We start from the raw sequence: 26,073 nt of genomic DNA on the forward strand, positions 1-26,073 counted from the left end.
TTTCCTATTCATGGGATTAGAATCCTCTGTCCCTTTAATGGTTATTCTGTTCAGAACCGCCCCTTCATCCTTCCCTGGTCAATAACATGTAACCATTTCTCCCAGACCTCTGAAAAGTTCACATCTGCTCAGCTCCCTGCAAAATCACTGCTTATATCAAGCGGATTCCAGTAAGGATGTAGTGCAGTTATGTAATATATGTTATGCATCTGTGTTAGGCTACTTTCACACATCAGTTTTTTGCCGTCAGGCAGGATCCGGCTATTTTTAGAAAAAACGGATCCGGCATAAATTTTGGAGAACTGTAGAAATGGATTCGTTTTTCTGATGGATCCGTCTAGCAGGTTATATCTGTTTCCTGGGGGCTGGCCAATTGGATCTGAGCATGCGCAGACTTAAAAAACGGATCCGGTGGCTGGATCCGTCTTTTTCTGGATCCGGCGCATTCCGGCGCCCATAGACTTTCATTGCGGCAAAAAGCCGGAAGCGTCGGATCCGGCGCTTCCGGCTTTTTCGCCGGAGACAAAAAACGTTACAGTAGCCGTTTTTTCCAGACGCCGGAATGAGACAAGTAGCTGGATCCGGCAAAAAACAGATGAAATGCAATGCCATCCGGCGCGATCCGGCACTAATGCAAGTCAATGGGGAAAAACTGGATCCAGCATTGCATTTCTCCGGATCCGGTTTTACAAAAAAGCCGGATCGCGCCTGACGGCAAAAAATTGATGTGTGAAAGAGGCCTTAGCTGGCCATAATGCATGCCTCATGATATTTGCAAGGCATGTTCAGCTCCTGTAATGCTATTACACTGCATGTTAGTTATATGCATCCTCTGTTCAGTGAATGCAACGCTGGCAGCCATAAGTTGGTTAGATATCTCTTTCTCTTTTACTGCTGTGTATGCTGTATTGCTCAGCCTCTGTATAATGCATGCTACCGATATAACAGCACTTTATATCATTGCTACTGTTGTGATAGTACCCTGTATTGCTGTGATATCGTCTGCCAGTACGGACATGCTGCATTGTCTGTTCGCTTATAGTTTTTACCCAAAATCATCCACAACTTTGTACAACAATCTCTGATTCATCCATTGTGTTCAACAACCTCTGATTTCATCTACTACTGTGTTCACCAATCTCATCTGTCTACAAATATCTAAAGGGCTGTCACATTGTAGAAGGATCAACTTTATTCTCATTTGCACAAGGAAAGACTAGAAGCAATGGGATGAAACTGAATGGGAGGAGACACAGATTAGATATTAGAAAAAACTTTTTGACAGTTAGAGTGATCAATGAGTGGAACAGGCTGCCACGAGAAGTGGTGAGTTCTCCTTCAATGGAAGTCTTCAAACAGAGGCTGGACAGACATCTGACTGGGATGATTTAGCGAATCCTGCTTTGAGCAGGGGGTTGGACCAGATGGCCCAGGAGGTCCCTTCCAACTCTACGATTCTATGATTCTATGATTCTATGATCTACTTTACCATCAGTTATCTCCCATTGTTGTCAATATCACCCCAATAAATATCGACTTAAGCACCCATACAGTCTTGTTACTGGGAGTGGATGAAGGGTTTAGCCGTAGGCTGGAATCCACACAGCATCATACGTGGAAGAAGGCAGAACACAAAGCCTGAATTTTCAGACACCTCGGTTTTTATTGGTGGGAAATGCTATGCTTTTATGGTGTGATTTTTGCAAGTGAATTACTCATCAGCTGTTGGACCTTCCAGCAGTCACAGGAATTCTCTATGTCAGGGTTCCCCAACTCCAGTCTTCAAGGCCCACCAACAGATCATGTTTTCAGGATTTCCTTAGTATTGCTCACGTGATAATTGCTTCACCTGTGTAATACAAAGGAAATCCTGAATCATGATCTGTTAGGCCTCTTTCACACTTCAGTTTTTTGCATCAGTTCAAATCCGCCAAAAAGTCAGACAAGCGGATCCGTTCTCAACTGATGTGAACGGATGGCACAGGATCCGTTTTCAGACGGATCCTGAAAATGAGGAAATTTTAAAGGAACCGCTGGCCGAGAGAGAGAGAGAATTTTTTTTTTGTCCGGCACCCAGAAAGAATTTCGGGTTAAATGAGTGTCTGGAGGATCCGCCAGAGGAAAAAACGTTGCAAGCTCCGTTTTGAAATCTTTGAGGATGGTGACGGACAGCAACTTTTGGCAGATCCTCAAAAAAAAACGGATGCAACGGACAGCAATCCGTCACAATCCGCCATTAATGGAAGTCAATGGGGAAAAAAGACGGATCCTCAAAAGAAAATTGAGGATCCGTTTTTTTCAAAACCTGGCGGATTGTGACTGATTGTAAAAAACTGAAGTGTGAAAGAGGCCTTAGTGGGCCTTGAGGACTGGAGTTGGGGAACCCTTCTCTATGTTATGTTGGGTTGACAATACATGGAAAACGCTGGCTTTGTTATGCCTGAACAACCCCTTTAAATGCCACTATAAGGAACTGACAGTGGCATTTAAATGGTTAGACAGCAGGTAGCTTGGTGCTGTGGCAAAATTCTGCAGTCACTCTATGTGATTGCAGACTGCTGAATCATGACAGCGTGCAGTGTGCATGTTATCACAATTCTCCAGTATTCCCTGAAAGTGCCAACGGGCACATAATCGCATGTCATCTAATTTTCATACTTGCGGTCATGTGCTGATTAGATTCGTTTAGCTGCTCTTAACAGAAATTAATTCAGTAAAGTTGGCCCACTGTCACTGGGAAATCCTGGCAGCATGCACACTGCATACTTTTCACCCAAACCTGAACAACCTTGTCAATCTCCCCAAATGCAAGTGATCACAGGGAGCTGGATGGGCCAGATCATGATTTATACCACTGAAGTATTACAGTATATATCACAAATGAGCAAATGATCTATAAACCCATACCTTATTGTGTACAGGGTCATTGATTTTTACAGCGAGAATGTTCAAGCAAGTTTCTTAGGCTTCTCAGTGTCTGGACAAACCACAGATCATGAGCATATATAAGGGGAATAATTTTAAGAAAAATAAATAAATATGATCTGTTTTGTCATGGAAAAATTAAACTCCTTAAGACATCTCCGGAGAGGGGACATCTCACCTTCACATTGAGCATATGGGATTAATTGTGGCTGAGAGACACTAATTATAACTAGGGAAGAGAGAAGCTAATTAAAACCGGAAACGTGAGGGAGAGCGGACAAAGTCATCTCCATTAAAGTAGGTGCCTACTGCAGTGACTAAGTAATTACAGCAGAGAGATTTGCTGGGAAAAAGACAACCAAGTCTGAGATTCGTTTACGCAGAGTTGAGGAAGATCAAAGCACTGATCGTAGATGAGCGGGAGACAGTGCTCAGCGAGGAAAAATGGTGTTTGCATTGATACATTTATGGGAGATATATTTTCAGCGTGGCAAGGAAGGAACGTACATAATCCATTCACTCATCACCATAACGCTGGCAGAACTCCTTCAATGCAATATTGGTCTGATGGACGGTGTTATTCATGATATCTTTCAAATCTATGGACAGATAAAACTGTGATAAGAAACATGACAACAATATCTACCACATGGGACCTTCAGGGGTGTAGAAATTCCAAATTAGGGATCTAATAAGATTCTAACATACCTACAACATCCCACAACCAGCCCACATGAGCTCACCAAGGGGAGGTATGAGGGTATAATCTTGATCTAATAAAAAGCATGATTTTTGGGTCTCACTTTGCCCTGTAAACTGCAACCCTGAAGCAATCTGCCTGTAAAAATTATTGTTGGTGGCAGCTAGTAATGGTTCCTTTTTATTATTGTGGAGTTGGCAGTGATTGTATTAGTAACATCAGTCACCACGCAAAGAAGACAATAAAGCTAAGGAGGATTGTGCCGTGAAAGAAAACAACCTAGAAGCCAGTGGCTCCTTAAATGCCTTGCCCCACCTAGAGAACTTAATATCTAATTTGCACAAAAATGCAGTGATTATATTAGTAACATCAATCACCACGCAAAGAAGACAATAAAGCTAAGGAGGATTGTGCCATGAAAGAAAACAACCTAGGAGCCAGTGGCTCCTTAAATGCTGTGCCCCACCTAGAGAACTTAATATCTAATTTGCACAAAAATATAACTGCTAATTACTCAGGAATTCTACAGATAGAAAATATGAGTGTGTCCTTGGATTTACATTTGAAAGACCTGCATGCCCATATATGTGGTTTGGGGGTTGATCTTACTGATAAATTCCCTTTAAAGTTAGCATCTATCCACATGACTTAGTTTTTTCCAGGCAGTCCCATGGAGAATGAATGGAAAGCATGTACCAGGAAGATTCCATTCTGAAGAACTGTTGCGAATCATCTATTGGAACCCCATTGATCAACAAGTTATCACCTATCATGTGGATACGTGAACTCTAATGTTGAGAAAAATCCTTTAACACTTTAAAATAATTATGAAATTTGTATAGATAGTCAGACTGCAAGAAAATAAGCAAGATTGCAATTGACTTGCTTTTTTATCTGCTGTGGCTCTCTTACAATGAGAGATTTTTATCTTACATAGTTTACAACTTCTTGCCAAGAAGAATGACCATCAGAGCATTGAGGATTATGCCCAGAAGCTATGAAGTTAACTCATGAAATCCCAGGCACCTCTCAGACCCAATGATTTCAGTTAGCTGCTAATCTGTCTCCCTGTCTATCCAGCTTCTGACCTGTTATCAGTCCTTCAATATCCCAATCCCCCAGTCTCCACTATAGGCAGTTTCCAGAGCAGTTCTCCTGTTTATTTCTTACTTGTCCTTGTTCAAAAGCCCAATTATTTCGATATGCAGATATAGTGATATCAGTGTGGACTTCAGAACAATCACTGCTAGTGTGTCAAGCTCAGCAGTAGGACAAAGCTACTGAACCAGAACAGTCACTCAAGGAGGAGTGCCCACCATGAGGAACAAGGAAGTGAAAGAGGCTGTGGATCAGTGTGCAGCTGAAGACACATGTTGAGAATAATGCTTTAAAGGTTTCAATAATGGCGCCATACACCCATCCAAAAATTCAGGCACATTGCTCCAAAATTGATCCCTATACATTAACAATGAACCAGCACAACTTCAAACGAAGAACATGAGCATTAGATTTTCCAATGCTACAAAGTTTATCATATAATGTATTGAAGTATAATAAAAAAAAACATACCGGTAATAATACAGCTCAATACTTCTAAATTCTGGTTAGGCTGACATTCAATGACATACTGAAAAGTACTAAGGAGATAAATTCTGTATTTTATATCTACCTGACAAAAGAAGAATGATGAACCTTAGGAAATATTTCATACAGATAATAAAAAGAAAATCATAAATAGATCTAATTTTTGGGTTTACCCGAGAGCATTCGGCAAACGTAAGATGTGTTTTTCCAGCGCCTGAACAAGAAAAAAGCTCACATCCACAAAGTAAGACCTCTTGGAGGTAATCTCTGCGAGGGTACTCTAATCAGTACAAGATGTCTGAAGAAGATGAAACGCACTTATCAATGCTTGCTCATGAGAAGGGGGGAAGCATATTCAATTCTCTAATTGGAACTCTTGGCTGAGAGACCCCCTCAATCCCACCAAGAAAGAATCATATTACTAGGTGAGTCCAATTGTTAGAACTGAAATATGCAATGAGTTTCTTAAAGACAAACTCCAGTCTTTTACAAAATATTTTTGATATTTTACAGCTTAAATCTACATGAATTATTAATTATGTTATGAAATACTTTTTACTGGATTCATTATTAATATAATGTTTTTGCGTAAGACAGAAATTTGCAATACAATTTACTTCTACCAGTAATTACAGATGGGCGAACCCAAACAGTGAAGTTCGGGGTCCGTACCGAACACCTACTGTTCAGAGAAAGACCTCGAACATGGACTTCACCTGAACAATGGGTGTTTGACACGCTGTCATATGCATGGTAGTGCGGCAAACGCTGCCTCTGATAGGCGGTAAATTCATTAACCCCGGTCAGACATCCACGGTTCCCACGCTGTCAAATGACAGAGTGAGCTCGCAGCTGCGATTTTAATTGCAGTCAATAAATAAGTACAGCTATGCACAGAACAAGAGGTGGATACCGCGTTCACCAAGCTGCCTTCTATCGTGACCTTTTCCAGTAAGCTAGAATACTTACTCTGAGGGACACTATGTCCACATTTTCTCTCCCTTTCCCTGCAGTTGGTACAATGATGAAGATCATTTGAAATCGAAACGTCTGTACTTATTTATGGACTGCAATAAAAATCAAGAAATTTGTTCCAAAATTCCTTTGCGTGCTAATTTTTTGAAATATTTAATTGGTTTTGGACCATACTTGAGCACCAATTCAGGAGTGCTGTGAATTTTCTTCATTATTATCACAAAAATGGGTTCCTAAAAATAGGCAACACTCAAGGGATATTAATAAAAATAATTTTATTGAAATAGATTAAAAAACAAGTAAAAAGAAATGGTACTGAAAATACAAAAACCAGGGACATGATGCCATAGAGTACCAACAATGCAAAAAAAAAAAAGCCTATACTGAACAACCAAGGGAGAAGAAGGATAGTGAAACGTGCATCGGGGCAGCAGGGACGCCAGGATTTCCATGCATCACACCGGTAATGGATTTTAGCCTCTTTAATATGCTATAAGAATATTTATACCACTATGCACCTCAAACAAGATCGTAGAGTTCCGATGCCTTTGGATCAGAGACCCCGCAGCATGATGTTGGGTTCCGATCACTACCATGGTAACCTGATATCGTCATGACAACATCCGGCATCCGGGTTACCAGAGCTGAGAGACTTCCTGTCATGCGCAGCGCATGATCAGGAAGTATCTCAGGTCAGTGTGCAGCAAGTGCAGTGCTGACAGCTTCTATAGCATGCAGATGCTGCTTCATCTGTATGCTATAGAAGCGATCAGCCGCCTGCATAAAATGATTGTCCCATAGTGGGACAAAGTGTAACAGTTAGAATAAAGTAAAAAAAAAAATTTAAAATAATTGAAATAATATTTTTTTTAAAAAATAATAATAAAATCAATATTTATTCTATCACTAAATAAATATTTGAATGAAAAAAAAATCTAAATAATAAATGTACACATATTTGGAATCGCTGCGTCCGTAATGACCCTACCTAAAAAACTGTCCCATTAGTTAACCCCTTTAGTGAACACCATAAAAAATGGCAAAAAAACAATGCTTTATCATCATACCGCCGAACAAAAAGTGGAATAACACGTGATCAAAAAGACATATAAATAAACAGGATACCGCTGACAACGTCATCTTGTCCCACAAAAATCAAGCCCCCCTACAGCTCCATCACCGGAAAAATAAAAGAAAGTTAAAGCTCTCAGAATAAAGCGATGCAAAAATAATTATTTTTTACATAAAATAGTCTTTATTGTATAAAAGCGCCAAAACATAAAAAAATGATATAAATGAGGTATTGCTGTAATCATACTAACCCAAAGAATAAAACTGCTTTACCAATTTTACCACACGCGGAACTGTATAAACGCCCCCCCCCCCCCAAAGAAATTCATGAATTGCTGGTTTTTGTTCATTCTGCCTCACAAAAATCAGAATAAAAAGCGATCAAAAAATATCATATGCCCGAAAATGGAACCAATAAAAACGTCAACTCGTCCCGCAAAAAAACAAGAACTCACGTGACTCTGTGGGCCAAAATATGGAAACATTGTAGCTCTCAAAATGTGGTGATGCAAAAAACATTTTTTGCAATAAAAAGGGTCTTTTAGTGTGTGATAGCTGCCAAACATAAAAACCTGCTATAACACCTCTTTGATACGTCCTGATATTTCCAGTAGCGGAGATGTCAGTGTCCATGTATGTAATACTTGCGGCACACGTGTGGCATGCGTGTGCCGCATCAGTACCACAAGGACAGGCGCCAGGGGAGAAGCGTTACAGTAAGCACTGTTCCCAGGCGCCGGGTGCTGAACACGGCTCTCATCGTTCTCACCTGCTCTGCCAGAGATCAGCACAAGCAGTAGAGAATAAGGAGAGCAGTGTTCAGCACCCAGTGCCGGGAAACAGCACTTACTGTAACGCTTCTTCCCCGGCGCCGATGCATGTCACATGGATGACATCCATGTGTGTTATGTGTATGCACGTGTGCTGGATGTTTTGTGGCCCGTGCTGACATTAAAAAACGGACATGTCAGAGTGTTTTGCCCATGGACACACGGTCCGTGGAAACATACTGACATGTGCACAGACCCATTCACTTGAATAGGAAAATAGCGCTCTGTTCCTCCCGAGTCTCTCCATATGGCTAAGTAGTACTGTACAGCCACATATGGGGTATTGCCACATTCAGTAGAAATTGTGGGACAAATTTTGTTGCCATTTTTACCCACTTCTTGTGTGAAAATGTAAAATTATTGATTAAACAAAATTTTGGTGGTAAAAATGTAGTTATTTTGTCCTCCCATGGTGTCAATATGATAACTGCACCCCTAGGTGAATTCATTGAGAGGTGTAGTTCATAAAATGGGGTCACTTATGGGGGGTTCTGCTGTTTTGGCACCTCATGGGCTCTGCCAGTGGGTCATGGCACTTGCAAACCATAACAGTAAAATCTGGCGCTCCTTCCCCTCCGAGCTCTGCCATGTGCCCAAACAGTGGTTTACCCTCACATATGGGGTATCAGCGTACTCAGGAAAAATTGCACAATAACTCTTGGGGTCCAATTTCTTCTGTTACCCTTGGGAAAATAAAAAATTGGGGGCCAAAAGATCATTTTTGTGAAAAAAATGATTTTTTTATTTTTACTGCTAAGTTATAAACGTCTGTGAAGCACTTGGGGGTTCAAAGTGCTCACCACACCTCTAGATAAGTTCCTTAGGGGGTCTACTTTATAAAATGGTGTCACTTGCGGGGGTTTTCCACTGTTTAGGCACGTCAGGGGCTCTCCAAATGCGACATGGCGTCCGATCTTTATTCCAGTCAATTTTGCGTTGAAAAAGTAAAACGGCCCTCCTTCCCTTCCGAGCTCTGCGATGCGCCCAAACAGTGCTTTTCCCCTACATATGGGGTATCAGCATACTCAGGACTAATGTCACAACAACTATTGGGGTCCAATTTTACCTGTTACCCTTGGTAAAATAAAACAAATTGGATTTGAAGTAAATTTTTTGTGAAAAAAAGCTAAACGTTCATTTTTTTTAAACATTCCAAAAATTCCTGTGAAGCACCTGAAGGGTTAATAAACTTCTTGAATGTGGTTTTGAGCACCTTCAAGGGTGCAGCTTTTAGAATGGTGTCACTTTTGGGTATTTTCTATCATATAGACCCCTGAAAGTGACTTCAAATGTGATGTGGTCCCTAAAAAAAAATGGTGCTGTTAAAATGAGACATCGCTATTTAACCCTTATAACTTCCTAACAAAAAAAAATGTTGGTTCCAAAATTGTGCTGATATAAAATAGACATGTGGGAAATGTTACTTAAGTATTTTGTGAGACATATCTGTGTGATTTAAGGGCATGAAAATTCAAATTTGGAAAATTGCGATATTTTCAAAATTTTCTCCAAATTTCAGTTCTTTCACAAATAAACGGAAGTCATATCAAAGAAATTTTACCACTAACATGAAGTAAAATATGTCATGATAAAACAATGTCAGAATCACCAGGATCCATGGAAGCGTTCCAGAGTTATTACCTAATAAAGGGACAGTGGTAGAAATGTAAAAATTGGCCCGGTCATTAACATGCAAACCACCCTTGGGGGTAAAGGGGTTAATAACCAACCTTGCTAAAGCTGATAGCTGAGGGTTGCATCCTGCTCTCGCTGTTATTAGTGCAGCAGGCATAGGCTGATGAGATTAAAAACACATGTGACATGCACAAAAGTGAACAGGTCGGTAAGACAGTGTTCACACCACCCAAAGACTGAAACACAAAGAAGAAACACAGTATGACAAACCAGCAAAAATACTCTGTTTTAAAAATTATATAACAGTAGACAGCAAGTGCTAGTAAAAATATGATAACAAAAACAGGGTATTTAGTTGATACGTTTTTTGCAAAAAATGAATGCCAAGATACTTCACCAACGTCACGGTATACCCATCTCGGAGCAGTCCTATCTAATGTATTTAAAACCTGATCATGTGAACAGTACCTATATGAGCAGGATTCAGAAAGACGCTTCCTGATGTGGGCACGCTGTGTAAGACGGCTCTTTATGTGCATGTCACATAAGAGAGGGGCGGGAATCTCCCAAAACTTACACAAGCAAGAAACTAATAGATTAAAATTACATGTAACGTTCACAAAAGTGAACAGGTCGGTTGGACAGTGTTCACACCACCCAAAGACTGAAACATTTGTGACATGCACATAAAGAGTCGTCTTACACAGCCTGCCCACATCAGGAAGCATCTTTCTGAATCCTGCTCATATAGGTACTGTTCACATGATCAGGTTTTAAATACATTAGATAGGACTGCTCCGAGATGGGTATATCGTGACGTTGGTAGAGCGGCTAAGTATACATTTTTTGCAAAAAACGTATCAACCAAATACCCTGTTTTTGTTATCATATATTTACTAATATTTGCTGTCTACTGTTATATATTTTTTTTTACAAAAGAGTATTTTTGCACGTTTGTCATACTGTGTTTCTTCTTTGTGTATAGGCTGATGAGAGTAGTAGTCCCATCAGCTGACGCCATTGATCGGAGGTAAACGTTTTACCTCCAATCACAGCTATGGGCTCATCTGTCATCTGACCGTATGGGAACCGCAGCTCTCTGACCGGCAGTAATGATTTTACCGCCGAGCAGAGGCAGTGGTTGCAGCGCTGTCATGCACATGACAGCTTGGCAAACACTAGATGTTTGGGTCCCCCATTCAAGCGCATGGGGTTCGGGATCGGGTACTGTTTTCGCTGAACCCAAAGATCCAGGGGTCTGCCCATCCCTACCAGTAATCAGAACTTTATGGAAACTCATATTACAGCTACAGAAAAAGACTAGATTCATTTCAGCGCAGTATGGCAGTGTGCCCGTATAAGGGTGTTGTCGGGTCTTAATCTACAAGTATGCAGTCAAACCCTTAAAGGCCAAGTCATGGCCTGTCTGAAGATGTGATGTCCACAATTATCTGTTCAAGTCAAGAGGCACGTGGTGTGCCTCACCAACTCAATGTGTGTTTTCTTGCGTTTTTCCCATTCATCAGAATGGGTGAAAAACGCTGCAAAAACGTTAACACAATTGACATGCTGCAAAAGTGAAACTGCTTCAAGTCTGCAAAAAAATAAGGCCAGGTTCACATAGCGTAACAAAGCCCGTTCAACGCATAGTGTTGATGGGCTGCGTTAACGCTATAGCATAACGCGATATGTGTTATGCTATACAGCTAGCGCTGATGAATCGTCAGTGCTAGCGGTGACGGAGCCTCAGACGCTGCAGCCCGCGCCCGAGGCTCCGTCAGGGCTTGACGGCACATCGCGAACGCGTGCCGCTTTACGGCATACATCGCGATGCGCCACATAATGGGGGTCTATGGCAGCGTTAACGGACTGCGTTACACCGCGGCGTAATGCAGTCCGTTAAATGAACTGCCTCAACACAGTGTGACCCCAGCCTAAACAACATATTCAAAAGACTTCAGGAATCTCATTCATTTTGCCAAGACAGTGAAGTGTTGTAATTTTTAAGGCAAAAAAAAAAAAACATCAAAGGGCCCACAAGTTCTCAATAGGGTTTAAGAAAGGTGAGTGAGGGGCCATGTCATTTTTCTTTCATCTTTAAGGCCTTTACTGTAGGGTACTCCAGGGTATGAGATGGAGCATCGACCTGCTTAAAAATCTTGGTTTTTCTCAAAGGATGCAGACTTTTTCCTGTACCACTGCTTGCAGAACATGTCTTATAAAAACTGATAGTAAGTTTCGGAGTTGATGTTGATTCCATCTTTAAAGGGGTATTCCCATCTCCAAGACCCGATCCCAGCATGTAGTAGGTGTAATAATATTAGAAAATATTTCCAATTAGAAATGTATAGTTTTTCTGATATAACGAAATTTCAGCCAAAATGCTCTAAGGCCAAAAGGCCCACCACTGGGGCTTGTCTATAGAAAGGCTTTCATGTGTGGCACAGGATTATGTATCTCGTCTCCTGCACGAGTTACTTACCAAACAACTCGTCCTTTGCCAGCGCATACAGAATACGGGAGGCTCCGATCAAGTTACTCATGGAAGCTGAAAGAGTCGAGCAGCAGATTCCAATAATGACAAGAGGAGGCCAGACGTTAATATCTCGTAAGAAACTGTAGTCATTCTGCAACAGAGTCCTGCAAACACACAAAACCGCGTTGTTTACTAGCTCATCAGCTTATGATACGGTGATGTCTGCCTCATGCTACACAATACTCGCAGTTCTGTACACTGCCAGCTGATATAACCTGCACAGACACAGAGGAAAGGAAATACTCACTACTAACATATTATATAAATAGCAAATCTATGTTATATTCATCCATTAAAGACTTTGCACCAAGTTATGTGTTATCTTACTGATCACTGGGGATCCAACCGCTGAGTCCTCCACTAATCCCTAAAATAGGGCTCCACAGTGTCCGATCTGAACAGAATGGAAGTCGCTCCATTCAATGTCTAAGTGACGTCACTTTGCTATCTCTGGCAGTGCTAAAGACATGGAGTCGAAGTGTGCATGCTCAACCTCAGCTCCACTCAGACAGGGTATTAGGATCGGTGGGAGCCATAGCAGTCTGACCCTCAGCGATCAGCAAGTTATCCCCAATCCAAAATTTATATACTTACTCCTCTAAGAAAGCATTATTGTTAGGCGGGAGTCACACCAGCATTGAATGCAATATGCTGACGACTCTCGCTCTACTGCGAGCGTGAGCCGAGTGTCATGCTACTGTGCTCCGATCCTCTCACAGAGACGATCAGTAGCACAGCTGTGGAGGAGGCGGGGAAATTAATGTCTCCATCTCCTCCGCTGCCTGCGTATATCGCACCGCACTCAGGTGATATCCGAGTGCTGTGCATTGTGTCACTCACAGACTTACATGGGTGTGAGTGAGCTGAGACTCGGCCGAGTCTCGGTGCCAATCGCAGCATGCTGCCATTGTTCTCACATGCCGATTCAGAAGGAGATAATAATTGCAAATGTGAGCTGCCCCATAGAGTAACATAGTGATCGATCCGTGCACATGTCCATTTTCTGTTTGGACAGAAACAGTGTGATGAAAACAAACCGCTGCATGCCAGAGTGTGACACCACATTTGGATCACACTTAGCCATACAAGTCAATGAGTGCATGGAAACCATCGGACTGCACTTGGGCGACATGTGACTGCAGTCCAATTTCAAGGGCCTCACACAGTGGAGAAGATGGAACATTTTTTTGTCTATTTTCTCCTCATCCGAGAGAACTGGAGCACACTATGAACAAACTTTGATCAGTTTGATTTGCCTAAATCGACCCGATTCTCTCGGATGCACTTGCCCTTAATGTTATAATATATCTGTATATGGACAGATTTTCTGACTTGAGGCTGTGTGTAGACACCACTGATGAGAGCTCAGTGTTTATATGAAGAGGTTGATCCGCTCAACAGACAGCCACTTCTAAGACAAGGCTTGAAGGAAGAAAAATCCAAAGAGTTTTTCAAGAGAAATGGTGTCTGGCAGCCTTTTGACTTAAAGGGGTATTCCCATCTCCAAAAATCCTATCCCTTGATGTAGTAGGTACAGTACTAATAATAGCAAATACCTACAATTAGAAATGTAGTCAAGTTCTTCTGATTCACTCTGTTGCTTACTCCATGTGCAGGTATTGCAGGACCTTAGGTATCTATGGTTACGACCACTAACAGCTAAGTAACTGTTACTATACGAGTGGTCGTAACCATGAATAGCCAAGCTAAAAATTCACATCATAAAACTACATGCAAACCTAGCCTAAAGAGTAGATAGATGGCTTCAGTCTGTGTTCAGACCTTCATCAGACAGGGATTACACTAGTAAACGGTAAAGCAAGAAAGATAATGGCGCCGAAGGAGACAGTTACATCCCTGGCTGGTGACAGGCTCGCAATAGTACGTGTTAAAATAGTGAAAATATGAATGTGATTCTTGTACAGTCAGTTTTAGTGACACGGGAATGCATCACCAGGAATATTTTATGCAATGTGTCACTTAATTTACTGGGAGCAGTAATTGTGACAGAGTTTTTAGATGTAGCAGAGCTCAGAAAGCTAACCCAACCCACACCACAGCTCTATGTATTTTGTCTATGTATATTGTCTATTGACAATGAGCTGCTTATCAGAAGAAGGGGCGTGGTCGGACCAGGGCTCACAGAGCTGTAAAGGGCCTGTCACACTAAACGATATCGCTAGCAATATCGCTATAATGTCACTGGTTTTTGTGACGTTATAGCGATATTGCTAGCGATATCGCTATGTCTGATACTTCCCTCCGACCGCTCCCCCGCTGGTTATCGCTGATCGCGCGAGAACATCCTGGGCCGTTTCTCATAGTCAGCTTCCTGCTGAGGCTTCCTGCTGTGACGACGAGCGACGCGTGGACGCGGGCGGGAGGACGTCAGGATCGCCTCGTCTGACAGGTAAGTAGCGACCCCCGACCGCTGCTATGTCGCTGGTGAGATCTGTCTGTGTGGCAGCTCACTAGCGACCACTTAGCGATGTACCAGCGATCCTGACCACGTCAAATCGCTGGTCAGGATCGCTGGTACATCGCAAAGTGTGAAACTCCCTTAACAGTCTGGGCAGTGCGAATCTCCGGGAGCTAAAACATTCATTGTATTGAAACATCATCACATGGCCTAATAAGTGATACATCCCTAAAATCTGTTTCAGTCCCTACCTCAAGCTTTCCTCCGATTATATAGTAAAAACCTGATGACAGATTACCTTTAAAACTGTAATTTTTTGGGAAGAAAAACACTGCATAAAAAAACATGCATGTTTTACAATAAACAAGTGGGGAAAAAAGTATTTAGTCAGCCACCAACTGTGCAAGTTCTCCCACTTAAAAAGATGAGAGAGGCCTGTAATTGACATCATAGTTAGACCACAACTATGAGAGTCAAAATGAGAAAACAAATCCAGAAAATCACCTTGTCTGATTTGGCAAGATTTATTTTGCAAATTATGGTGAAAAATAAGTATTTGGTCATTAACAAAGGTTCATCTCAATATTTTGTTATATATCCTTTGTTGGCAATGAAAGAGGTCAAACGTTTTCTAAAGTATTCACAACATTGGCACACACTGTTGGTGGTATGTTGGCCCATTCCTCCATGCAGACCTCCTCTAGAGCAGTGATGCTTTGGGCCTGTCGCTGGGCAACACGGATTTTCAAATCCCTCAAAAGGTTTTCTATAGGGTTGAGATCTGGAGACTGACTAGGCCACTCTAGGACCTTCATATGCTTCTTATGAAGCCACTCCTTCAATGCCCTTGCTGATGAAAGGAGGTTTGCACTCAAAATCTCATGATACATGACCCCATTCATTCTTTCATGTACACGGATCAGTCGTCCTGGTCCCTTTGCAGAAAAACAGCCCCAAAGCATTATGTTGCCACCCTTATGTTTCACAGTAGGTATGGTGTTCTTTGGATGCAACTCAGCATTCTGTCTCCTCCAAACATGATGAGTTTTGTTTCTACCAAACAGTTCTACTTTAGCTTCATCAGACCATACGACATTCTCCCAATACTCTTCTGGATAAGCCAAATGCTCTCTAGCAAACTTAAGATGGGCCCGGACATGTACTGGCCTAAGCAGGGGGACACGTCTGGCACTGCAGGATCCGAGTCCCTGGCGGCGCAGTGTGTTACTGATTGTAGCCTTTGTTACGGTGGTCCCAGCTCTATGCAGGTCAGTCACTGGGTCCCCCATGTGTTTCTGGGATTTTTGCTCACCGTTCTTTTTATCATTTTGACCCGACGGGATGAGATCTTGCATGGAGCCCCAGACCGAGGGAGATTACCAGTGGCCTTGCATGTCTTCCATTTTCTTATTATTGCTCCCACAGTTGATTTCATCACACCAAGCTGCTTGCCTATTGCAGATTCAGTCTTCCCAGCCTGGTGCAGGGCTACAATTTTGTTTCTGGTGTCCTTTGACAGCTCTTTGGTCTTCACCATAGTGGAGTTTGGAGGGTGACTGTTTGAGGTTGTGGACAGGTGTCTTTTATACTGATAACAAGTTCAAACAGCTGCCATTACTACAGGTAATGAGTGGAGGACAGAGGAGCCTCTTAAAGAAGAAGTTACAGTTCTGTGAGAGGCAGAAATCTTGCATGTTTTTAGGTGACCAAATAATTTGCAAAATAAATATTGTCAAATCAGACAAGGTGATTTTCTGGATTTGTCGTCTCATTTTGACTCTCATAGTTGTGGTCTACCTATGATGTCAATTACAGGCCTCTCTCATGTTTTTAAGTGGGAGAACTTGCACAAGTGGTGGCTGACTAAATACTTTTTTTCCCCCACTGTACATGGTGGCATGAGAAATGTAATTAAATAAAAAAAATAGTTAAAACATACTGCAATTCTGAAAAAAAAACTATTTATATGTTTAACACGAAAACCTGGTGTAATTATGTCATTTCCCTTTACCCATAAAACAATGCAAATTAAATCATACATTTCAGGGACTGCTTACTCATGTATCGGTAAAGGTCTAGCACATACATTAGGTTTCACTCTCCTTCAAGAGGCTTATTTAAACAAGGTATATACATACAGAAATGCACTATCTGCCATTAGATCCAGTATACAGACACATACAGGCTTTTACTTTCTAAATACTATAAGGGAAGACATGAAACAAATCTAAAATAAAAGCTGCAAATTACCTATTGACGCCAAATCAAGGTCCTTTCCTGTAAGAGGTTAAATACGGGAAAATGCAATGGCTTTTACACATAACAGAAATATAAATATGAATGACACATGCGGGTCCTTGAATGGTGGTGAATTATTGCTGTGCATTAAGATATTAGGATGTGACAGCTATAATTGTAACGCATTTCAGTCCTTTCTTCTTAATCAAAAGTGCAGAAATAAATGTTATTTATGAGTGCACTTTCCAGTGCTGGGAACTGGTGGGGTGGGGGGTGAAAGCCCCCCTCCTCCAACACCCTCTGCCACCCACTCGTGACACGATCATATGGCCCCCACCATTTGATTCAGGAAAGTAATGGCAGAGACCACCATAATGACTGCTCAGTAAATGACATTGGAACTACCCAAAATGATACAAGCAAGCAGATCCCAAACGAAGCTCCTCCAATGACCTGACATGAACGCAACTATTCAATCACAGACAAATACAGTCTGGAAAGCACCTGTCCGTGTCCTGCCATAGGGAAGTCTGCTCATTTTATTCATCTACCAATTAACCCTCTTTATGGAGCACGGTACCATCACCCTGCCGAGCTAGAAGCGTCATCAATAAAGCACAACTGAGATTATTCATTGCGGCTGTATATTAAGTAGCTATTCTTTGCACAGGACCAATCTATATACCCATCTATGAGAATATTAATTTTACAGATAAATACAGTAACATTGGAGCCAGCTGGCAGGAGCGGCCCTGGTAATACAGAGTTACTAGTCTTGGGAGGAGATGTCTAATGACACAAGATGAGGTTAGCCAGCTGGCTGGAAAAGGGAACGCTCACAACAGCCAAACTGTGCGTGCAACATAATTACTGAAACCCCAATTGCCATTCATTCCAATTACGTTGCATAAACACTGGCTCGATGGAGCCAAGTGCAGGTAAATAGGAGAAGCTTGTTTTCTATGCAGCGAAACGGCGCGCACTTCAGGACAATACTGCACAAACACTGAAAGCAGAGTACTGGATATACATTATCTGGACTCTTAATCACTGAATCAAGGCTTTACTTTCTGTGTTGCAACAGCTTTGTTAAATCCAGCCCGAGCCATGCAGTCTGCCTTTACTAACATTTAGGAAAGAAGGGGTTGCTCACTGAATTCCACCGATGCAACAAGTCCCTTCTGAATGTCCCATGATCACCTGTAAGTGGGGTTATTGAAAGATCGAAGCATTTAGGAACCACAGAGACTCAACCAACCACGAAGTTGACCAAGTGAAGTTACAGACTGGGGTCGCCGATGTGCACAAAACTTGCCAACGCTCTGCTGACTGAATGACTGCAGAGTCCAAACCTCCTGCGGTACGATCAGCTCTATGGTACGAGTACACATGTCCAAGCAGCTGTAGACAAGCCTTATATCACCAAGCACAATGACAATCATTAGATGGAGCAGTCTAAAGTCCAGTGCCACTGAACTCTGGAAACATGTTTTGTGGAGTAATGACACACATGACAATGACAGCTGTGACTGTTATTGCCACTCAACTGCAAAGTCCCATTTCCAGAGACCTTGGAACAGCAGTTGCAGGATGGTGCTAAAAGGTTGTTGGATATATGTCACGAGTGTGTCACGTCCTCCTGGGAGATCGGGGGATAGAAGATCACTACGTGGTAAAAAGGTAAAAAAAAAAATCACTTTCAGCATGGTTTGAAAGAGAAGGAAGTAAAGTAATGGAATATATTTCAAAGATTCATAATTTTGCAAATGTTGATTAATAACTTAATAAAAATACTCTTTAAAGGTAAAAAAAAAGCCATCAAGAGAAGATGTCAAGGAGACCATGTGTGCAGTCAGCTGGTAAACTGAACAGCAATCCAGGAAGAACCCTTCTGCACTTAAAGAGGTGCTTTCACCAAATGTTTTCTGCTGAATTGGACACAACGTAATAGCGGCTGCAGAGTGGAGTAAAATGTTTTGTTTTTTTTTATTATTTCATCTCTGTTGTCAAGATATTAGCAATTAATGTATTTGACACCTAATGAGTTAACTTTTTTAAATCCAAGTTGATGACATTAGTTTTCACTGGGGGTGTGTACGTCTCGTCTCCCTGTATGAGTTGGCCAATCATAAGCAGGCAGCAACACAGTAGAAAAAGAACATGCCCCCATCATAGTTTAGGTTTCTGTGTGTATGAGATGTAAGGATACAGCTCAGATCGCCGGTCATTACTGTGAATGTTAATATCACTGAAGAGATAACAACAAGAAAAAAAGGGTTATTCCGCCCTGCAGCCACAATTACATTGTGTCTTCCGTTCAACGTGAAAAATTTGATGGAAGGTCGTATTTAAAGTTATGGCAACGAATGGCTGTTACATAAGAGACAATCAGAAAGATTACAGAATAGGTATAGTAATGCATCTGAGAGTGAGTAAATATCTAGTCTGTGAAAATTTCCCTGATGGCTTCATGTCAATAAGGGATGTCCAGATGGGACGGCCTATGTAATCACAGTAGTTGCTCAGATATTGGCTCACACATCTAAAGATCTTTGTAAACTCATCTCTTTGCTTATCTTCTCCCAACATTGGACAGGACATTCAGAATTCAGCAGGATTCCTGTTACCACCTTGTACGACATTCGGTGACGGCTACTAATTTAGTCGGACTCTATACAGATTCCAAAATGGAAACCGCAGATTCTCCCTTCAGTGTACACTGTTTTAGCTTGTGCCGACATGAGAAATTCTATCCTCTTCCAATTACGAAGGACATAACACATTGTCAATTAGCTTTTTGTTATTTCATAACCTTTCATAAAAACTAGAAATAAATGAAAAAAGTGCTAATTTCATAGTGACCTGCCATAGAAGAATGACGGGTACATGACCAAGACCCCTTCATAAATGAAATTTTCTACATGACACTGACACATTCCTATATACCTTATAGTAGTCCAGAAAGGAAAGCTTCATCATTTATTCATTGGAGTCATTTGCTGCTCTGATTTCCCTTGGGGTGCAATTTTGCATGAGAAGTTTAGTCCTGCCATGTCCCTGTATCCAGTCATTGACCATACATCATGTGTGGAGCTATAGGGGCTAACGTACACCGTGTTCCCTCCATGACCATTGATAGTACAGATGTAGCAGAGCTGGTGGGACATTTATGTCTATGATCCTATATTACTGTCGTGGCATGAAAACTCTGATACGCAGCAGATTTGCTTCCAATATTCTGCGCATGTAAAACCACTGAAAAAACAGAGGGTAAAGTGTCACAAATGATGAATTCAGCTCTGCTACATTTGGCAAACTCAGCTCGCACAGGTCTCTAAGCGAGATGGGCTGATAAAAGACATTTCTAAAGAATGTACAAATGATTTGAGCTCTGTCTTCCTTCATCTCTACCTCTGTCTCAAGCCTCCTCTGATATTGTGTTAACCCCCTCTCCAGGTGATGTTGTTGTTTCTTTATGCGGCAGTTTGCTGATGGTAAAGTCACTTTATCGACCGAGAGCTGTTAAACAGCCTGTGATTATCTGCATGAAAGTCAGCCAGCCTTGAAGGGATGTGACAGGAATGGCTGGATTCTAGCTGATCTTTACTTAATAGGGATTTTACTTCACTCACTCAGGAGATTTCTTCTGTCTGTGCGATTACTCCACAACATGACTATGCAATGACACTATTAAGACAAGAATCCTAGAATTACACTTAGAATATAGAGAATCATAGGCGAGCGCTTACTGTACCTCAAACTAATATTACTGAGGAGCGCTTAATTCACATAATCCGCAATAATAATAAATGTAAGTGTATATACACTACCGTTCAAAACTTTAGGGTCACTTAGAAATTTCCTTATTTTTGAAAGAAAAGCACAGTTTCTTCCAATGAAGCTAACATTACAGATTCAGAAATACACTCTATACATTGTTAATGTGGTAAATGACTATTCTAGCTGCAAATATCTGGTTTGTAATGCAATATGTTCATAGGTGTATAGAGGCCCATTTCCAACAACCATCACTCCAGTGTTCTTATGGTACTTTGTGTTTGCTAACTGTGTAAGAAGGCTAATGGATGTTTAGAATACCCTTGAAAACCCTTGTGCAAGTATGTTGGCACAGCTGAAAACAGTTTGGCTGATTAGAGAAGCTATAAACCTGACCTTCCTTAGAGCTAGTTAAGAATCTGGAGCATTACATTTGTTGGTTCCATTAAACTCTCAAAATGGCCAGAAAAAAAGAACTTTCATGTGAAACTCGACAGTCTATTCTTATTCTTAGAAATGAAAGCTATTCCATGCGAGAAATTGCCAAGAAACTGAACATTTCCTACAACGGTGTGTACTACTCCCTTCAGAGGAGAGCATAAACAGGCTCTAACCAGAGTAGAAAGAGAAGTGGGATGCCCCGCTGCACAACTGAGCAACAAGACAAGTACATTAGAGTCTGTAGTTTGAGAAATTGATGCCTCACAGGTCCTCAACTCACAGCTTCATTAAACAGTACATGCAAAACGCCAGTGTCAACGTCTACAATGAAGTGGCGACTCCGGGATGCTGGCCTTCAGGGCAGAGTGGCAAAGAAAAAGCCATATCCGAGACTTGCTAATAAAAGGAAAAGATTAATATGGGCAAAAGAACACAGACATTGGACAGAGGAAGATTGGAAAAAAGTGTTATGGACAGACGAATCCAAGTTTGAGGTGTTTGGATCACACAGAAGAACATTTGTGAGACGCAGAACTGAAAAGATGCTGGAAGAGTGCCTGACGCCATCTGTCAAGCATGGTGGAGGTAACGTGATGGTCTGGGGTTGCTTTGGTGCTGGTAAAGTGGGAGATTTGTACAAGGTAAAAGGGATTTTGAATAAGGAAGGCGATCAGGCTATCACTCCATTTTGCAACGCTATGGCATACCCTGTGGACAGTGCTTGATTGGAGCCAATTTCATCCTACAACATGACAATGACCCAAAGCACACCTCCAAATTATGAAAGAACTATTTAGGGAAGAAGCAGGCAGCTGGTATTCTATCTTTAATGTAGTGGCCAGCACAGTCACCAGATCTCAACCCCATTGAGCTGTTGCGGGAGCAGCGTGACCGTATGGTAAGCAAAAAGTGCCTATCAAGCCAAACCAACTTCTGGGAGGGGATTCTGGAAGCATGGGGCAAAATTTCTCCAAATTAACTCAGCAAATTAACTGCTAGAATGCCAAAAGGTCTGCAATGCAGTAATTGCTGCAAAGGGAGCATTCTTTGACGAAAGCAAAGTTTGAAGGAGAAAATTATTATTTCAAATAAAAATATTTTTTTCGAACCTTGCCAATGTCTGGTCTGTATTTTAAATTCATTTGGCAACTCATTTGATTAATAAAAGTATGAGTATTCATGGAAAACACAAAATTGTCTGGGTGACTCCAAACTTTTCAACGGTAGTGTATACATACACAAACACACCTATATACACAAAACATATATACCGTACATATATCCATACTCACACATATAGCTCTGGCAAAAATTAAGAGACCACTGCACGGTTTTATAAAAATCAGCTTCTCTACATGTCTGACAGCCATTCCATTCCAGTGTCAGTTGAATTCCAACCAGAGGACACATCATTATACTTAATTTGCTTCTGGTTAGGTGATCACCTGAACCAAATCTTATTTAACGAAGGAAAGTATAAAAAATCCTGCTGTGGTGTTCACAATCCTTTTGCAATAGGACAAGCTGGATGGCAAAACAAGTACTAGTAATATCCCAAAAGTAATAGGAAAGAAATAAAACCTTTTAACCAAGGAGTTGAAACGAAAAATCTTGAGTGAGGAAAAGAAGAGCTCAATTCTGGCTCTACTAGCAGAGGGATACAGTTAGCGTAATGTTGCCTCCATCCTTAAAATTTCTAAGACGGCAGTCCATTACAATAGGGTCAAGCAGCAGACATTGGGGACAACAAAGCTACAGACCGACAGAGGGTGAAAACGACTCTCCACTGACCGGGATGACAGTCATCTTATTCGAATATCACTTACCAATCCAGGATGACATCAAGTGACCTACAAAAAGAATTGAATAAATTGAAAGCAGGAGGGCACCACTAATTAGAGTTGAGGGATACACCTGTGATCAGTAAAGACAACACTGTAGAATAAGTAGAAAAAAGCTACTGATCACAAACACAGGGATCACCACAAAAAATGTAATTTTTATTGCAGAAAAAACACACCATAGATAAAAACATTAAAAAGTCATAAAATGACAATGTACACAAGGCCCATAATAGGGTCAACAAAACTCACCCTGAACATGAGAGCTTAAGCATAGGTATAGGACAAAATGCATATTACATATACAATGGTACCTATAGCAGGGTCATATAGTCCAAGGCTGTTCCTGAAGAAAAAATAAATATATACCAAAACAAACTAGGCCATAGAAATACCAAAAAAAGGCCTGAAGATGATAAAGATATATGAAAGGACAATGCACATTAACACCCTGCACAAGATTACCATATAGGAACCATACCTAAGAGCAATAATAAAACACACTCAATAAGGCTGGAAAGTGCCACTACCTATAAATGAGGTCATGACCATACATACGCCAAGAAGGCTAAAGCATGCAGATACAGCACATGAATCCTGCCTGAGTCATCTGAGAGTGGTGGCGCTCACATGTGGGGGAGTTTATGGAGTGCCCGACGCGTGTCGCCACCGCAAGGTGGCTTCGTTAGGGGCTGGGGAGTCAATCTACAAAATACTATATAAATATATTAGGTAATTAGAGATAATAAGATACAGCCGCATCACCTGACAAGGGAGGCGGTCCAAATCGTAAGAATCATTTCCGGGTTGGAATAATGTGACGTATTAAATTCATACTGCGCAAGTGCAAGGAGATGCATCACCTAACAAGGGACCGCCTCCTTTGTTAGGTGATGCATCTCCTTGCACTTGCGCAGCATGAATTTAATACGTCACATTATTCCAACCCGGAAATGATTCTTACGATTTGGACCGCCTCCCTTGTCAGGTGATGCATCTCGCTGCGCTTGCGTAGTATGAATCTAATACGTCACACTATTCTAACCCGGAAATGACTCTCAGCCCGGGACTACTACTCCTCTCCTGGCGTGGCTGCGCCTCCCGGCCTCCATGTTTATTGCGGCTTTCACAGGTATATCCCTGCGGCTGTATCTTATTATCTCTAATTACCTAATATATTTATATAGTATTTTGTAGATTGACTCTCCAGCCCCTGACGAAGCCACCTTGCGGTGGCGACACGCGTCGGGCACTCCACAAACTCCCCCACATGTGAGCGCCACCACTCTCAGATGACTCAGGCAGGATTCATTTGCTGTATCTGCATGCTTTAGCCTTCTTGGTGTATGTATGGTAATGACCTCATTTATAGGTAGTGGCACTTTCCAGCCTTATTGAGTGTGTTTTATTATTGCTCTTAGGTATGGTTCCTATATGGTAATCTTGTGCAGGGTGTTAATGTGCATTGTCCTTTCATATATCTTTATCATCTTCAGGCCTTTTTTTGGTATTTCTATGGCCTAGTTTGTTTTGGTATATATTTATTTTTTCTTCAGGAACAGCCTTGGACTATTTGACCCTGCTATAGGTACCATTGTATATGTAATATGCATTTTGTCCTATACCTATGCTTAAGCTCTCATGTTCAGGGTGAGTTTTGTTGACCCTATTATGGGCCTTGTGTACTTTATGTCATTTTATGACTTTTTAATGTTTTTATCTATGGTGTGTTTTTTCTGCAATAAAAATTATTTTTTGTGGTGATCCCTGTGTTTGTGATCAGTAGCTTTTTTCTACTTATTCTACAAAAAGAATGGCAAATGGCAGCTGGGGTTAAGTGCACGGCAATAACAGTTCGTAACAGGCCCCTAGAAGCAGGGCTCAAGTCATGTAAAGCTAGAAAAAAAAGCCTTTCATCAATGAGAAGCAAAGGACAGCCAGGTCGAAGTTTTCCAAAAACCATAAGGATTGGACCATAGAGGACTGGAGTAAGGTAATCTTCTCTGATGAGTCTAATTTTCAGCTTTGCCCAACACCTGGTCATCTAATGGTTAGACGGAGACCTGGAGAGGCGTACAAGCCACAGTGTCTTGTACCCACTGTGAAATTTGGTGGAGGATCGGTGATGATCTGGGGATGCTTCAGCAAGGCTGAAATTCGGCAGTTTAATCTTTGTGAAAGACGTATAAATCAAGTCGCATACAAGGTTTTCCTGGAAAAACAGTTGATTCCTTCTGCTCAGGCAAAGTTCCCCAACTCTGAGGACTGTTTTTTTTTCCAGCGGGACAATGCGCCATGCCACACAGCTAGGTCAATCAATGTGTGGATGAAGGACCACCACATCAAATCCCTGTCATGGCCAGCCCAATCTCCAGACCTGAACCCCATTGAAAACCTCTGGAATATAATCAAGAGGAAGATGGATAGTCACAAGCCATCAAACAAAGAAGAACTGCTTAAATTTATGTACCAGCAGTGGCATAAGGTCACCCAAAAATAGTGTGAAAGACTGGTGGAAAGCATGCCAAGACGCATGAAAGCTGTGATTAAAAATCATGGTTATTCGACAAAATATTGATTTCTGAACTCTTCCTGAGTTAAAGCATTAGTATTGTTGTTTCTAAATGGTTATGAACTTCTTTTCTTAGCATTATTTGAGGTCTGCAAGCAAGCACTGCATTTTCTTGTTATTTTGACCATTTTTCATTTTCTGAAAATAAATACAAAATTTAGTGCTTGGAATGCGAAGACATGTTGTCAGTAGTTTATAGAATAAAAGAGCAATTTACATTTTACTCAAAAATATACCTATATTAGAGAAAAATCAGACAAACTGAAAATTTTGCAGTGGTCTCTTAATTTTTGTCAGAGCTGAATATACCATACATATACACTCACACATTTATATATATGGACATATGTACAGTATATATGTTTTTGTGTATATACGTGTGAGGTTTTGTGGGTATGTGTGTGTATGTATTTTAGTGCACTGGTAGCACCGTATGCAGTGACGAGGCAGTGACCCACAAAGTTCAAAGACAAAGTCTCTTCACAGCATTAAAGTCCAATTCACACAAGTGCATATAAACTTAGTGTCC

The 26,073-nt window shown here is 41.3% G+C and overlaps 1 protein-coding gene across 1 annotated transcript in view; it reads right to left on the reverse strand.

The window, feature by feature from the left end:
* Positions 1-26,073, reverse strand: part of LOC141100699 (solute carrier family 12 member 9-like) — a 393,180-nt gene that overhangs the window by 215,917 nt on the left and 151,190 nt on the right. Inside the window, exon 7 of the mRNA XM_073589335.1 lies at positions 12,203-12,360. Within this exon, the coding sequence (XP_073445436.1) occupies positions 12,203-12,360 (158 nt within the window). The remainder of the gene's footprint in view (positions 1-12,202; positions 12,361-26,073) is intronic.

This window comes from Dendrobates tinctorius, unplaced genomic scaffold (genome assembly GCF_039654945.1).
Source record: "Dendrobates tinctorius isolate UK_male_01 unplaced genomic scaffold, ASM3965494v1 ptg000107l, whole genome shotgun sequence".
In the NCBI taxonomy this organism is placed as follows: domain Eukaryota; kingdom Metazoa; phylum Chordata; class Amphibia; order Anura; family Dendrobatidae; genus Dendrobates; species Dendrobates tinctorius.